Source organism: Podarcis gaigeae (genome assembly GCF_964106915.1).
Source record: "Podarcis gaigeae genome assembly, chromosome: 8".
NCBI classification, from domain to species: domain Eukaryota; kingdom Metazoa; phylum Chordata; class Lepidosauria; order Squamata; family Lacertidae; genus Podarcis; species Podarcis gaigeae.
The window spans coordinates 70,381,869-70,398,600 of record NC_139684.1 but is presented as its reverse complement, the minus strand read 5'-3'; the positions used below and the strand labels follow the sequence as shown (position 1 = coordinate 70,398,600).

Genomic DNA, 16,732 nt, shown 5'->3' with positions numbered 1-16,732 from the left:
GAGCTCCAGATATTGGGGACTACAACCTCTGTCTCTTCCAGCCAGCATAACCAGTTGGTAGAGATGGTGGGAATTGTGGTCCAAAACATTGGAGAGAGCCAGGTTGGAGACTGCTGGCCTGGACACTTTCAGGCCCATTATTTCAGCTATAAAGTTTCATTTGATGCACTCTAATCTACGAAAGCTTATGACATAATAAATGTGTTAGATGCCGCAATATGTTTTGCTGTTTTTGCTGTGTCAGATAAGGTGGCTAACCCCTCTGGAGGTTGCTGTCATAAATTCTAGAAATGTGGCACTTTCTGTAAATGCAAAGCTGAGATTCTTGGGCTACGATGAATTCTGTAGCCGGAACCAAATCCCTCTACAATACTAGAATACACACACCTGTGGAGAACTGCTCTTAATAATTTCATCATAGTTTGTTTGGATTTATAAGGTATAAAAACTCTTCTGCAGAAATGCCTACTTGCACATAAATGCCCAGTGACAATGCTGTTGTTTCTTTATTCTCCCTGGGATTATTTTTAGTGTTTTGATCTGCCTTGAAGCATTTAATGTTTTCATTTTGCCCTTACAACATCTCCTTACTAATTTCTTTAATTTTATAAGATAGCCCCCCCCTTTTTTGCATTGTTCCAGGAGTGCATTATGTTAGCCTTTTTCAAAAATTACAAATAAAACATACGTTCACATTTAGCCTTTTTATAGGCTGGAGTGCAGTTAAAACATGCAGTGAGGATTTGAGTGCAAATGATGCTGATATTAATATTTCTCAGATTACAGGAGTTTACCTTGTAGTTTGTATGAAATGATTTGTGTTTTACGGATGCAAGTGTAGAGTTGGGTAGAGTAAAAATATTGAAAGCAATATTTCTAATCACTTACCGTAGTTTTGCATCATCAAGATTTGTTTTCCGCGCACCAACATGATTCTGTTTTTGTTTCATCTAAGGATGAAGTGGGTATTAAATTAAAATCTGGTAATGTCTAAACATGGGTTTGGGGGCTTGGGCATACTTATTCATTGCTGTTAGATTTGAACACAATGTACCTTTAAGAAGGAAAGACTTACTATATATTTTATTTGATAAAGATTTGGAATAATGGATTTTGAATAAGATACACACCATGATTAGTCCAAATTTCAAAGAAAATGTGTTACCAAGCTATCATACTGCTACATTAAAATATTTAATATTAACATTAAATATTAATTAAAAGGGATTCCCTTATTCCAAAGTAAGATATCAAATTTGTATCAAGCTTGTTAGTACCTTTAGTGTAAAATGTTTCCTATAACTGGGGGAAGGGGGACACCCACATTTATTCTCAGTATTCCTTACTGGTTTCTTTGAAAAGGGTTGTGGCATATATGGTGAAATAGACTGACTAAGGTATCTCCTGAGCGGGGAAATCAAAAAGTTCATAAATCTATATGGATCAATATTTATCATGTACTGGAAAGAGGAGTTTATTAAGCTGTGGTTTATTATCCTGAGAAGGATTTTCTAAATTTGGCCACTGAGATTGTAAGTCTGTATGTGGACTGTGCCACTTCAGATTGCAAGATAATAATTTAAAAAATGCTTTCCATGTAGAAAACCAGGATGGCAGGGAGAAGGTCCTAGCCTAGCCTTCTCCTTAGGATATATAATTTTTAAAAAGGAGCATTTAGTTATGTGAGCCCCCTTTTAAAAATGGGGAGGAAATTATTGCAGTTTGCAGCCCAGACATAACTTTATACTGCTTGGAGGAAATGTGACTTGAAATCACACTGCAGTAATTTTTGCATTGAATTATGTACTGTGGATTTCAGTATTTCTTAGAATAAATGTGCTCTTTGCTTTTCTGGACTGTGTTTTTAGTTTTCTATGCAAAAGGGTCTCTCTTGGGGAATTCGTGAGGAAGAAAGGCATTAAACTGCAAAGCAGATTCTTCTTGCCTAGAATTGATTGTTTTGTTTGGAGCTATTAGGCCATTTGTGTTGCAGTTCTGAATTAAAATCTTCAGAAATATTTACTTTTTGGTGGTAATGCATAACATTTAGAAAGCTAAAGCTTATTTAACTTGTTCCTCATTAATAGTGCTGGAGAAGGTTAAAATGTGATGCTGGAACCTAAGAAAATATAGCCAACACTGTTGGAGGCTGGCACTGACAGATTTTCTCCTGGCTCCTAAAATTTTCTCGCCTAGGAGCTTTATTTTTGGGTAAATTAACCATTGTAATATGAGAAACAAAAGAACATAAATGCAAAAAGGATTGCATTTCTGTTATAATACAGAAAACAACACATGAATAAATAACATTTTGGAATTTACGGTTTCAATATATGACATACCTAATTCTCTAAGTAAATTTGTGTGTGTGGTCAAGATCTTTTCTTCATAGATTGAATTAGTTTCTTCATCACATAAGTAAAGCTGCAATCAGATACACAATTCCCCAGCGGTAAGTAGACAGATACAGGATTGCACAGCTAAGTCTGCTTTAGGAAGTTTAGAAAGATTAAAGGCCAAAGTTGCAAAAATGTTTTCCATATAATATATATGCAAGCGTTTTGTAAATTAATGCATGAAATTCTCCACGGAAGAGTTAACCTTTGAAAGCCAATTGTTGATAAACTATCTTACAAATGCTAATGCACACTGGACATTGTTGTTGATAAACAATCTTACAAATCCTAGTGCAGGCGCATATTGGCGATAAACCATCTTACAAATCCTCGTGCAGCCGCAGAAAGACAGAGAGCAGAGAGCAAAAAGGTAGTAACATTAACATTTAGCAGAATCATTTGCTGTTAAATTTTAACCTTTCCATGGAGAGCTTCAGTGCCAAATGCAGTTTTTAGTTGCTGTTGGGTTTTATGTTATCTTCTGGCCGTTTATTTTAAGAAATTGTTGTTAGCCATCTGCCAGAGCCCTTCTCTCTGTGCCTTCCCATCAAGCATATAGCCATTTGACTGAGGACCTTTTCTGTGGTGGCACCATTAGCCTCTGCTAGTAATGGAAATTATTTTTTCTCTCCTTCTGAGTTAAATAATGTGATTGTGGTTGGTATTGGTTTTATTCGTTTGTACTGGCTTTGGAATTTACTTTTGACTGTATCCTTATGTGATCTTTTAATCTTGTTGTCATGAATTTGTTGTATGACATCTAGAGAATTGGTGTGAGGCACAGCACCATAACAAATATACACACTGGGGCGAAAATTATGGATAAACTGTGGAATACCCCAGGGAGGTTTTCTGCATGATCATCATTTTCCCCCCAGGCAAAATTTTTTTTATTCTTCAAGGAATTTTATGCATTTTAGATCTGCTTATGACAAATTGATCTGCTGGCTTATGTTGTGACTCTTTATTGTCATTTTCATTATTTTTAGATTATGTAGCATATTTTTCCTTTTTTGATGATGAGCAGTATAGTAATATTTTACATAAATAGATAACTATATAAAACTATATTGAACTAGTCCAGCAATTTTGATTCATCTTTACCTTGTTTCTGTTTATCATTTGTGGCTAGAGAGAATACTGTTTCCTGTCCGTTTTATACTGAAGTATATGCAACCTGTGCATTTTTTAAGACAAGTATTATTTTATGCTGCCTTTCAGGCCAAAATACTATCAAGAGAGTCTTTAATAATTATAGAACAATGAAAACGATATAATATAAGTTCAGGTAGGTAGCTGTGTTGGTCTGACACAGTCAAAATAAATTAAAAAAATAAAAAATTGTCCAGTAGCACCTTAGAGACCAACTAAGTTTGTTCTGGATATAAGCTTTCGTGTGCATGCATACCCAGAACAAACTTAGTTGGTCTCTAAGGTGCTACTGGACAATTTTTAAATTTATTTCATATAATATAACAAATTTGAAAACCACAAAACTACAAATGTCATGTTTATTATTATTTTTTCATAAAGCTAACAGCCGTGCCTAATGTTGTGTAAAACACATTTCAGTCTGCATGCTGTGGTTATAATCTGGAGAGGGGAGCCCTTCTGATTTTGGATATGTATGTGCTGTTTGACGTTGAACGGAGACATGGGCATCAGGTATTGGGCTGCCCCAAAGCCTGGTATGTCCTTTGAAGAAGGATTTACTTAGGGAGCAATCCTATGCACAAGAAGCTGATGTAAAGCCAGCCGTTGTAAATTAAGTCGGCGTAAAGTTACACTAGATCCAAACCCTGTTCAGCAACGGGGCTGCTGCTGCTGCTCTGCCTAAGAGAAAACGAGCCTTTAAAAAATAGTGTTTCTCGCCAGGTCATATAAATGAGCTGAATGGGTTTAGGATCCAGCCTATGCCCTCCCTCTCTGGTCCCACTCCTGGAATGCCCCTTTGGGGATTTAGACTGGTCTTGGCTCAGCCAGCTGAACCCCAGCTGAGCTGGCATGAGCAACCAGGGTATTTTAAGCTAAGCCAGGGTCGGGGACTTCATGATGGCTGAGCTGGAGATCTGCTACATCCTAAACTGCTCATCTCAGTGGATCTTGGCATTGGATCACCCTCTTGGACTCCGAAAACTGTCCAGTGTGTAAAGGCCATATTGGGATTATATGATTATGTTCATACTATATTTTTCACATCCCTTCAGAATGAAGTTACTACTTTTATATTTTTTTAATGCCTTTGGGAAGGGTTCAGCCCAAGCTTTGGGTAGGATAGCTATCTCTTTTTTATTGATTTTTTATTAGGTAATACTTTCAACATAATATCTTTCCAAGGAAGCATTTTGTATAGGCACTATTTAAAAGGAACATTTGGATAAATAGGCACAAGGTGCTCTTCTTTCCGTTTATTTTAATGTGTGAAATTTTCAACGAAAAATTAATTCTGAGTACATATTATAGGCCACCCTGGATTATGCATGCATTTTAGAAAGACAGGTTAGAAATTATCATAAAAATGAATAAACGGGAAACAGAATCAAAGAGCCGCTGCAGAGGCAAAAAGGCTTTATCCTGAAATATTTTGCGGGACAAAAAAGTTTTAAAACATGCCCAAAGATTGCAAGAAAGGAGGCATGATGGATTTCATCAGAATTGTCTAGTCATGCAACCACCACTGAAAAGGCCCTGTTTTGAATGTTTGTTTGTTTACAAAAATTGCAAAATGTACTCTTTTGACTTTCAGCTGCTGGTGGCTTTCTAAGTTGATAGTTGTCTTTTCCTGTTATTGTTTGTGTTATTTTCCTGTTATTGTTTGTGTTATTTGTGTTGTTATTCTTGGAAAATAATTAGAGCAACTAAAAAAAAAGTGGCAAATAAAATAAACAAACAAGAAATTTGTCTAACCCCCTCCTTTAAGGCCATCTATACTAGTGGCATTTACCTGTTTGTGCAGCTGTGACTATAACTTTTGTCCTGGTTTTGCGTTGGTGATATGTGCTTGCGCATGTGTGTGTGTGACGGTTATGTAAGTGCTCTACATTAAAGCAGGTTAGATTGTATCGTAGCGTTCACTAACAACATGGCCTGCACTTTTATCATTTTAATGTAACTCTGGTAATCCTGAAGTATTTCTGCAAGTGCCCCACACGTGGCTCTTCTGAAGTACTGGAAATGCTGTCTTTTGTTGTGCAGGCTATGTTGCAAGGGAAATGTTGTGGAAATGTGCCACGTGCCGCGGTGTGCACACATACACAAGTCTCTCTTATCTTGCCCTATCTATTGTACCTTGGGGCTTAATGGTAAATCTTTGCTGTTTCCCCTACGTGAATGTGGTGTCTCTTTGTTTTGGGCAAGCCCACCTGTTTTGTTTTGTTTTTAAAACTGTCACATTAGATATGAGTGTAGTCACTGATAGCCTAGATGATAAGCACTTCCAAAAGTACATAAAGCTATGGCCATCTTTTGTTCCAGACTTTGAAGACAGCAGAGGAAGACACACATTCTGCCCACTGGAGCATTTTGAAAAGACATCCATGGAAGAGGTACAAGATTTAGCGGAACAGCCTGTGAGTATATAAGAGAAACTGCAACAGCAATAGACATGAATAAGTGAGTCTTCTGAAGTGCGGTACATTGATTCTGTGTCCTATTTGGCTTGCAGGAATAGAAAACAAAGAAGTAGAGAATCTTATATCTGAACCCAGTGGTTAATAGGCAGGATATTTGTAACACCATAGAGTTCACTGATAATATTTTAATGAATTGATTTTTGCCAGAAAAGAAATTTTAGAAGCAGTTATTTCAGCATTATTTTTTAATCTCAATTTTCTGTGATGCTGTGGGAAAACGAAGTTTTAAAATTCAACTGTATCTATCTAGAGTGCACCATTTGCTGATGATTGGAAGCTGAAATTTGACTTGGGAACTTCTGACATACAAATGCATGCAAAAAACATTTGCCTCATAAATCTAAAGAAGTATTCATCACAGTTATATGTATACCTTCTGTTCCATAGATACTACTTTGGGGCAATTCTTCATTCAAAAACAGCTCTTTTTGCATTTCTACACAACTGAAATGCAAGAGGCAGCTACCTAAAGCATTTTGTGAAACTGTGGTCTCAATGCAGTCAACAACAACAACAAAAAATACAAGAACTTCAGATAGCTTCCCAATCTGACCTTCATCCCATCACTTTTTTATACTGTCTCCTGAAGGTCCCTAATTTGGAACACAGATAAGAGAATGGAGGTATAGAAATATTAAAGGATGAGATTTCTGTGGCCAACACTCATATGCTGATGTCAAAATGTGGCAATATTAGCAAGAGCCATAGGAGGAATATTAATTCTTATGAAGGTGTATCATGTCAGATCTCTAAGACAACGAGGTTCCAAACAAGAGAGAGCTTTGTAAATTAAACTTGGGAACCTGAAGATTATTATAGGGACTGGGGATCATGTTTTCTTCTTGGCAGATGTTCAGAAACGTGGTGTTTTCAAAGTACTTTTCTTCTGTTTTATGGACATGCATTTGGAATTTTTTTTTCAATAATAAGGGTTAGGAAACAAAATGAAATATTTTGATGAATTACTTTTACTATCCCCCCCAAATGTATCTCTGGATCTTTCCCAGATGAAACATATAATTTAATAACAACTGAGAGGGAGGTTTTTGCGCATGAGAGAAACATTCTGAATCCTAGCTAAGGGATGCAGAAGGCTGTAGAGACAAAAGATGTGAGTGCCTGGAGATGCATTACATAGGATGTAATGTCAAATACGATCATCTGGCTTGCATAAGATCATCTGTTCCCATCCCCCCAGCCCCTGGGTGCTTCCAAAATCTGCTTGAGGTGGTTGCGGGGCACACAGCCCAGGGAATTTTTTTTTGAGGAGTAGAAGGAGAAGTCTTGTTGCGCCCACTGGCATGATAATTGGATATCACCCATTGTCTTAATATTTGGAGAGGGGGTGTCTTATTTGTTTATTTTTATTGGTTTGTTTAAAATGGGGCATTGTTATTACTGTTAACCACAATTGCTTAAAATTGACCAGCTGGTCATAGGATGCTGGGAGTCAGCATCTCCTTAGATGTCTTGCTTGGGAACTTTCATTCTGGCTGTTCTGATTGGCCAGCACCACTGTTTGCATCAGGAACCTGGACCAGGTGAATAGTTTACTTGATTTAGCAAGGCATTTCCTACATGGGTTTTCTTCCAAAGAGCTGTGTCCCATATTTTCCATTATAACAAACAACTCACAGCAGCTAAGAAAGCATACCTTTTAGCTACCTTTTAGTTGCCTGGCTAAGTTGAAGGTTTTACTGCGGAAATGTAAAAACCTAAACAATTTGGGATCGAGGTGCCTAGCAGACCACCTCTCCTCTCCCACCTCCAGTCCCAGACCAAGCTGGTATATGAAATTTTTCAAGGAGACCTTGTGGGTCATGGGTAGGCAAACCAAGGCCCGGGGGCTGGATCCAGCTCAGTCGCCTTCTAAATCCAGCCCGTGGATGGTGCGGGAATTAGCCTGTTTCTACATGAGTAGAATGTGTTCTTTTATTTAAAATGCATCTCTGGGTTGTTTGTGGGGCATAGGAATTCGTTCTTTTTTATTTTTATTTTTCAAAATATAGTCCGGCCCCCCACAAGGTCTGAGGGACAGTGGACCGGCCCCCTGCTGAAAAGGTTTGCTGATTCCTGTTGTAGGTTGTTCTATACCCAACTGATCGTGACAGTGATAGTACCACCTTCTGGAAAGCCCTCTCTTGGGTAGTTTGTGAGGCAGAAAACTTTTAATGCTTCTCTAAAATCTTGCGTGTTTACCCTTTAACTCTCTGTTTTGTACACTGTTCAGTTTTATTTGTGAAATAATGTGGGGGTTTTTAAGGAGGTTTTGCTGAATGTCAGATTTGTATAATGGTTATTATGCACACCCTTGACAGATTTTTGTCTCAAAACAAAATTGTGCTTTTGTTTTGATGCAGTTAATCTTAGGAAGCTGCCATATAGCAAGTCAGACCATTGGTCCAACTTGCTCAGTACTGACAACACAGACTGGCAGCAGCTCTCCAGAGTTTCAGGCCAGATTCTTTCCCAACCTTACCTGGGATTGGACTTGGGGCATTTTGTACGCCAGTCCAGTGTTTTGCTATGGCACTTCCTCAATATTTTTGTAAAAACAGTGGGATCAATAAATTATAATTACTTGAAATTAATATCATTTATTTGTTTAGAGTATTTATATCTTGCTTTTCAACAAAAAAATCTCAAAGCAGTTTAAGTCATAAAGTAATTTAACGATTAGTAATAAAGTAATAAATGTTAACACTAAGTAATAAAGCAATTTAACACTGTGAGCTTTCACATGTAAATCTTCTATCCTTCAATGAGTACTATTACTACTAATAATAATATTTATTGCATTTATTTGCCACTTACGACAAAAATGTCTCAAAGTGACTTACTATTATAAAAGCATATCTAATGCAACGGCGGTGGCAGCAGCAACAACAAATGATCATCAAATTGTCATGTTTCCTTACACCATTTAATGTATTGACATTCCTCACTTTTTGGCAAACTTCTTCAGCCGCCACTGAATCTCCTGTTTGCCACAAAATGTATGTGCCCCCCCCAAAAAAAATTTTTTTAGCTTTTCTGCCGCCACCACCTGAATAATAATAATAATAATAATAATAATAATAATAATAATAATAATATACTGCCCTTCATCTAAATATTGCAGGGTGATTCACAAGATAAACGTTCACTGAAAAAGTTACAATTTTCAGAATATTTGCAGTAGGGAGTTAGCAGATCATGGAAACTGTTGGGCTTTCAGTGGTTTCAACACAAGAAACTGCCTTACACCAAGTCAGAACTTTGGTCCATATTGTCTACACCGATTGTCAGCAGTTTCAGGCAGGGGGCATGCCTGAATTCTCCTAACTGGAGACTGGACCTAGGACCTTCTGCGTGCAAGGCAGCTCCTCTCCCACTGTGCTGTGGCCCTTGCCCAAGTGAAGTTCATTTGAGGAGGGAACTTTTAATACTAAAATCAGCTTCTCCAAGTGGCTAGTTCTGTTTTGGCTGAACAGTGGAAGAAAACAAAGTCTCCGCTTGCTCCTCTAGGCTGCGCTGTGCGCAACATTTATGTAAGTGCTCTACATTAAAGGTTAGATTGTATCCTCTTATTGACATAGTAACCCAGACTAGATAATTTAATGTCGCTTCCCAGTGTTTATTTCAGCACAGATGGCTATCGTTAAAACGTGCTAAGTGATCTTATTACAAGTGCTGTAGACGTGTGCCACATGCCAGGTTTGCAGGAAAATTAAAATTTCTTATCTGCGCTTGTTAGAGCTCAAGGCTTAATGGCAAAGCATCGCCAGATCTTTCCAGATGTGAGGCTGGTCTTTCATTTTCACTTCCCTAGAGAGAGGAGAAAGGTAGAAGCAGACGATACAGGCTCACTTTAGGTGATTTCCCTAAGCATGGGCCCTAACGTGAAGTCTGAATTGGCAAGCTATAATTAATGGCATGGGTGGGGAACTGTTTTCAGATTGAGGGCCACATTCCCTTCTGGGGGCCACATGCCAGAGGCAAAAGCGGGTGGAGCAATGTAAATTTTACCTCACACAATAGGCAAGTTTTAACACACCCTCACGCCTTTCTCTGTCCTTCATTGTGGCAAGCAAAAGGCCTGATCGCAGTTCAAGACATATTCCAGACAGGCAAAAACACTCAAGGAAGGTGTGAATCTAAAAAATTTTAAGAAAACCAACAAGCGAAAATGGCAGTAAGGGCACTAAAAGAGGGTAAAACTACCCTTATATGCCTCACTTTGTTAGGGTCCAGTGGCTCTAAACTTGGATGGGAGATCCCGCTTTTAACATATTCCTCACCATATTTACAGAATAGGAAAAACCAATTTATGAAAACTAGATCTTTTGGATAATAGCTCTAGGGTACTTTGGCGGCTTTCTTAATCGTGGTTCCCCGTAATGTCTGAGCCAAACCTTTGTGACTCGTATGCTATTTTTCATATTTAGGCAAACATAAATATATTGATTTAATACCAGCAGCATGCAGCCCTTTCTTTGTAGTATTATTGTTGTATTAATGACATGGCTAACCTGATATCACTGAATATATTTCTCTTTGCAGATGAAAAAAGCCAAGATGCAGGAATCAGGCGAACAGCTGTTAAGGTGTGTAATTCTTGAATTTGTTTTTTAACTGCACTTATCATATTTCTGTGGGGTTTTTGTATATTTTGTTTAAAAGAAAGAGCTATTACTCTGTTTATTTTTTTCTTTGTACTTCATTTTAGTATCTGTTGGACATTACAAATCTTACTTGACTAATCTTTACAACAACCCTGTGAAGTAGGTCGCTGTTATTAACATTGCACAGATGGTGATCAGGAACTTTAAAAAGAGCCATTTGTTTTCAAGGCTTTCATGAAGTAGGGATTGGAGCCAAATTCAGAGAGGGGGAAAGTCCCATTGGGTATAGTGCCCCAGTACAAGAAAAAGCCTAGTTGGTTATCATGAGAATGTGAATCTCTGAGCCTCAGGCTAGTGCACCCAACCCCCTTTCCTCTTTGCATGAAAGAGGAAGAGATTGCAAGGAAGTGCAGTTTTCTATTTCATTTGAGTATGGGAGGTTGGTTTGTAAAAATCAGAATATTGCACCATGCTTTGATCCTAGTTTGCATCCCAACTATAGTTTGCACAAACCACAGTTTCCCATATTCTGAAATGGAAAACTGTGGTTTGTTTCAAACTGTAGGAAGTTTTCTGTCTCTGCCCACACGGGGGAGGGAAGAGGGAGCCATGAACACTTGAGGCTTGCAATTGCTCATTCTCATAACAATATGATGTTTTACAGATAGCTTCTGCTTCTGCGTAACTGTTTACTGGATCCCACTGCATGCTACATCCTGCATGCTTTTTGTGTGTAATGTTGCATTCTAGAAAATTATTGAAAGCATTACTTTACTTACAGCTGGGAAACCCCCAAATTCCACATTATATTGAGTGCAAATAACACTTCTAACAACACACAAGAACATAGAAAGTTGTCTTCTACCAAGGCAGATCATTGGTTCATCTAGCTTAGTATTGTTTACATTGCCTGGCAATGGCACCCCAGCACTTCAGGCATCAAAGCCAGGAGTTTATGCATGCCAAGCAGTTGCTCTATTGCTATGACCCTTCCCATCTCTAAATTGGAGTTTTTAAAGTCATACTTGCTACAATTAAGCTTCAAATACAATTGTCAGCTGTGGGCAAATGGTTACTAGATCCCAGTTAAAGCACATGTTTTCATAGAATCATAGAAATAGAAGTGATCCCAGGGGTCATCTAGTCTAACCCTTGCAATGCAGGAATCTCAGCTATAACATCCATGACAGATGGCCATCCAACCTCTGCTTAAAAACCTCCAAGGAAGGAGAGTCCACAACCTACCAAATATTCCGAAAATGTTTGTTTAGGAATAAAACCATTGCTGTACATTGTGCTAATAAAAATTTATCATCATCATCATCATCATCATGATGTCTAAAGCACCTCATGTCTACTAGGCACTGTGCACAGATTAAAAGCAAGGTCTAAAAGACACAACACAAAATGGATGGGTGGAGGGTGGCTGTGGGGACAGGAGAGGAAGAAGTTCCATTGCACACACAGAACTGCAGCATTAAACATGGCTCTCTGTCTTGAACTGGGATAAGGAATACAGTATTTAACTTCACAACGGTTTAAATTGTGAAAACTGGGAATGGAATGAAGAACATGGAGAGGGACTTTCCTGCCCCCCAGAACATGCACCCCTCAAGTCTTCCTAGATGGTATGAGATCCTCCTGCATGGTGTGGGGTGGGCCATGTGGGACCATCAGAGGAGAAGTGTTCCCAAAATTGGACAAGTGGAGCTCCATTTGTGCAAGGCACCCCACTCAGTTTGCAATGATTCATCCCTTTTGGTTTGTCTTCTTAACTGTGCTTAGAGAGCAAGCTATAGTTTGACCTGATGTTGAAATTGAGCCAGTGCTTCTGTGCTGCAGAGATAAGCAACAGCTCCTGCTTCTGTATTGATCCTTTCAGGCAAGTGAACAGCACAGATGATAGTGATCAGAAACCTGAATCCTCAAGCCTTGGTTCAAACCTGTCCATGTCCAATGAAAGTAAGTGCCTTCTTTATCTTTATAGTTGAGTAGAAGAACTGGGTAGGTTTGTGTGCCTGAATTGTACAGACAAGTGCTTAGAATTCCCAGGTTTCTGAGGAGAATCTACACAAACACACACACACACACCCCAGAAAAATGCAAGGCTTCCTGAATCAACGAGCCATTAAGCTATTCCTTTGAACTTGCCTGTCAGTGAAACCAAATGGGGAAGAAAATGTACTACCTCTCTCTGTCATAGAAACATAGGGTGCTGCCTTATATTGAGTCAGATCATTTGGCTCAATATTGTCTATGCTGACAATATACTGAATATTGTCTAGGCTCCTCCAAGATTTCAGGGATTGAACCTGGGACCTTCTGCAGGCAGAGCAGATTCACTACCTCTGAGCTACAGCCTCTTCCCTTTTCTCTGTTCTGTAACCACAAAGGAACCAGATGGAGATGGTATTAGCCCCATTGCCTCATGCACTTGGGGGGTGTAAAAGCACCTGGCTGAAGGTCCCCTAGGTCTGTCAAAGGCTAAATTCAGGCATAACACTAATCATGGTTTGTAAAGCCATGGTTTGGCATAATGTTGGCACCTGCACCTTCTTTACAAACTATTGTTTGTGAGGGGCTGCTGAGCAAGGATATCAAGGGGCTGCTGCAACAGGAGAGAACATAGGATGCTAATAATGAAAATGAAAGCCGTGAGCCACTAACACTGTTTTTTTAAGAAGGGGTGTCCACCACAGTATTTTCTCAAATCTCTCTGCTCCTTTAATTGTTTGGCTGGGTCATTCTGGTGACAGTCAATACATTGTCAGGTGAAGCATACCAAAGCTGCCTTTTGCTCTCTCCTGCTGGTTCAGCCATAGCTGGCATTTGGTCCTAACCTGGGTATCTAACCAAGAGACTACTGCTCATAGCTTAAAGGCAATGGTGGGAAGGGCTGTAGTTGAGTTACAGTGTTTTCAGGTTCAGTCCCTGGTTTCTCCAGGTTAGGGCTGAGAAAGAATCCTGCCTGAAACACTACAGAGCTACAGTCAGTCAGTGGTGATAATATTGAACTTGATGGGCTTTAGTCTGACTTTAGAACAAGGCAGCTTCCTATGGGACACAACTAATTATAGTAAACCCATCCAAACTTTAGGTAATCTATAGGAAAGGATCTTGTCCTGGGCACACCATCCCCCATAGCAAGTATAGTTGCAAACTGGTAGCTTGGGAAGTACTGTATTTTTCGCCCTATAAGACGCACTTTTTCCCCTCCAAAAATGAAGGGGAAATGTGTGTGCGTCTTATGGGGCGAATGCAGGCTCCTTGGCTTCGCATTGCTTCCGCTGAAGCCAGGAGAGTCTGCTCTTTGAGGCTGGCGGTGGGGAAAGCAGCGCTTCCCCCATCGCCAGCCCCAGAGGATGGGGGGCAGCAGGAAGGCGTGCAACGCCTTCCCGCTACTCTCCAAGCCTCCTGTGGGCTTTTGCGGGAGATGGGGGAATTCCCCCACCTCCCGCAAAAGCAGGCAAAAGCCGTGCGCTATTTAAAGGGGCTCCGCGGCTTCTGCTGGCTTTTCTACGAGGGGGGGGAATTCCCCACCTCCTATAAAAGCCCGCAGGAGCCGCGCACCCTTTAAAGAGCACGCCACTCTTGGGGGCTTTTCCCCAAGGAGGGAGAAGGCACTGACTGGCGGAGTCAGTCCCTTCTCCCTCCTGGTTGAAAAGCCCGCAGGAGTCACGCTGGGCTCCTGTGGGCTTTTGCAGGAGGTGGGGGAATTCTGCCACCTCCCACAAAAGCAGGGAGAAGGTCTTGGAGTAGCGCACAGGCTGCGTGCAGCCTGTCCACTGCTCCCAGAACTGCGGGGGGGAAATCATATTTTTTTTACTTGATTTCCCCCCCTGAAAACTAGGTGCGTCCTATAGGGCGAAAAATACGGTAGGTGCTGAGTTTCAGATACTATCGTTGAAATGCTATGCAATTACACTAGCCAGATTGTTATCTCCCTAACATAGGAAAAGAGCCATAGGACTCTAAGAATACACACATTACACACCAAGAATTCTGGGAACTGTAGATTGTAGTGCTGAGAATTGCAGCTCTGTGCTGGATAAACCACAGTTCCCAGGATTTTTGGAGGGGAGATGTGCTTTAAATGTATGATGTATACTAAGCCCAAAGATGGAAAAGGGTGTATGATAGTATATTGAAGACTTCTAATTATACAAAGCAATTATATAAGTAATTTCTAGGACTTACCCCCACTGCCTGCTGACTTGCCTGCTTATAGATAAGCACTGTGTAATATAGGAGGAGGGCATTCTCAGAGGAATATACAGTTACTTCTGTAAGCACAGCATGCAGAACACGTGGAACTAACCATACAGCTGTCCTTGAATACCCTCCTCTGGCATAAAGCTTGGGCAAAGTAGCTCATTTTAGTGAGCTGCTACACACATTCTCACAGCTAGAATTAGCTCTTGCTGTGATTCCTTCTTTTCTATGTAATGCTTCTCTGGCTTAATAATTCTCCCATGTTGGCCTAGTTCAGAGAATCATTTAAACCAGGAGTGGAGACCCTTTGGCCATGTATCTGTTGCTCGTCTACAAGCCCTATCATCTCTAACCATTAGCCATGCTGACTGGGTCTGAGGAGAGTTGAGTCCAACAGCATCTGGTGGACCCAGATGCCTTCTAAGCCATGCCTTGGATGATTGTGAATGAGTCACAGCAAGGCTCAAGGTCTAGCACTGCTCCCCTCATCTCCGTATTCCCTCATGAGAGAGGAGGGTGAAAACTCCCACTTCCTAACTCCCACTTCCATGTATTATTTACACTGGAATGCATATGTCTTCTAAATACAACAGTGAACATTACAACTTTGTGATTCTTGTGCTGATATGTTCAAAATTATTGTTCTCTTAAATAATATACATGTACTTATCAATCTCTATATATTTTCCAGTTATGCCATGCACTGATTACATCTCAAGGTCATCAAATGAATATACCTCACAGATGTATTCTGCAAAGTAAGTTGAATAGTTTGGCTCAACTGATGGTTTGTTTCTCCATAGTGTTCAATAGGGTTCCACTTTCACAACAGATACTACTACCTCAGTCGGTGAAGGGATTTGGGCCCAGTTTTCGTCTTAAGACACTTTACGTTGACAACACAGCGTTCACTCTCAGATCGGTAGCAACTTTGCCCATAGCTAAAGAATACTTTAAATGGCAAGAGAGACCACCTCTTTGACATGAAAAGGATTGTGTGCTTACATGGGGAACGGGGAGCAATCAGCCATGGGCATGACTTCTTGAAAGCCTGCCTTGCCCTTTCCCCCTCCTTGGAAGAGTTGACCTTAAAAAATGCACACCATACAGTCCTTCCCATGTCAGAAATACCTGTTAAACTGTGAGGGCGAATGCATTGCACCTAGAAATATATTTTCCTCCGTTGCCTGATGTGTACACCTTCTGTGCGACAGAAGTGCATGTAGCAACCTGGAGACCACATGCTCCTGTCTTTTAGAGGGTGTATGCACCCCAGAAGCCTGAATGTGAGCAATAGGAGACCATGAATCTCATAAGACCCCCATGTCCAAGACGTCGATCGCGATCGACTCGGGGACTGTAGACTGATTTTCGTTGATCGCAGGCTGAGAAAGGAAAGCCTTTCTCTGCAGCTGGACGCAGCAGCAGCAGCAGCCACTGCTGCTGCCAGTCTCATGTAAGCCTGAGCTCCTCCTCCTCCATCTGCTGCCCCTCTGCATTGCCTGCGTGTTTGACAAACTGGAGGGGGAAGCAGGGAACGAAAAGCTCCTTGCCTGCTTGCCTGCTAGTTCAGAAGCAAAGAAATAAATAAGAAAGGAGCCCCCCCTCCTCCACAAACAGCGAGGGAGGCAAAGAACAAAACACACGGGGGAAAGCCCCCGTAGCGCTCCATGAGTTTGAGTGAGGGAAAGGCTTTAATGTGCAACATTAGGGGAAAGAGAGGTGGGGTAAGGGCTTGGGGATGCTGACACGAAGTCAGCTGCATTTAAAAGCAACAGTAGGGGAAAGCTGGAGGTGGAGTGAGTATGCTGTGTGTGTGTGTGTGTGTGAGAGAGAGAGAGAGAGAGAGAGAGAGAGAGAGAGAGAGAGAAAGAGAAGCCCTGCACGC

At 40.5% G+C, this 16,732-nt stretch overlaps 1 protein-coding gene across 10 annotated transcripts in view; it reads left to right on the top strand.

The window, feature by feature from the left end:
• The window catches only part of EYA3 (EYA transcriptional coactivator and phosphatase 3), a 55,228-nt gene that overhangs the window by 15,296 nt on the left and 23,200 nt on the right, over positions 1–16,732 (top strand). For 9 of the 10 annotated variants that reach the window (XR_014567135.1, XM_083750815.1, XM_083750811.1 and 6 more), the window contains 4 exons: positions 5,871–5,965; positions 10,571–10,614; positions 12,515–12,594; positions 15,536–15,602. Coding sequence is in view for 9 of the 10 variants with exons in the window: in XM_083750815.1 (XP_083606941.1) it covers positions 5,933–5,965; positions 10,571–10,614; positions 12,515–12,594; positions 15,536–15,602 (224 nt within the window). In the remaining variant the exon portion in view is untranslated. Of the gene's footprint in view, positions 1–5,870; positions 5,966–10,570; positions 10,615–12,514; positions 13,813–14,512; positions 15,603–16,732 lie in introns of all 10 variants that reach the window. The other variant, XM_083750812.1, reaches the window with a different exon arrangement.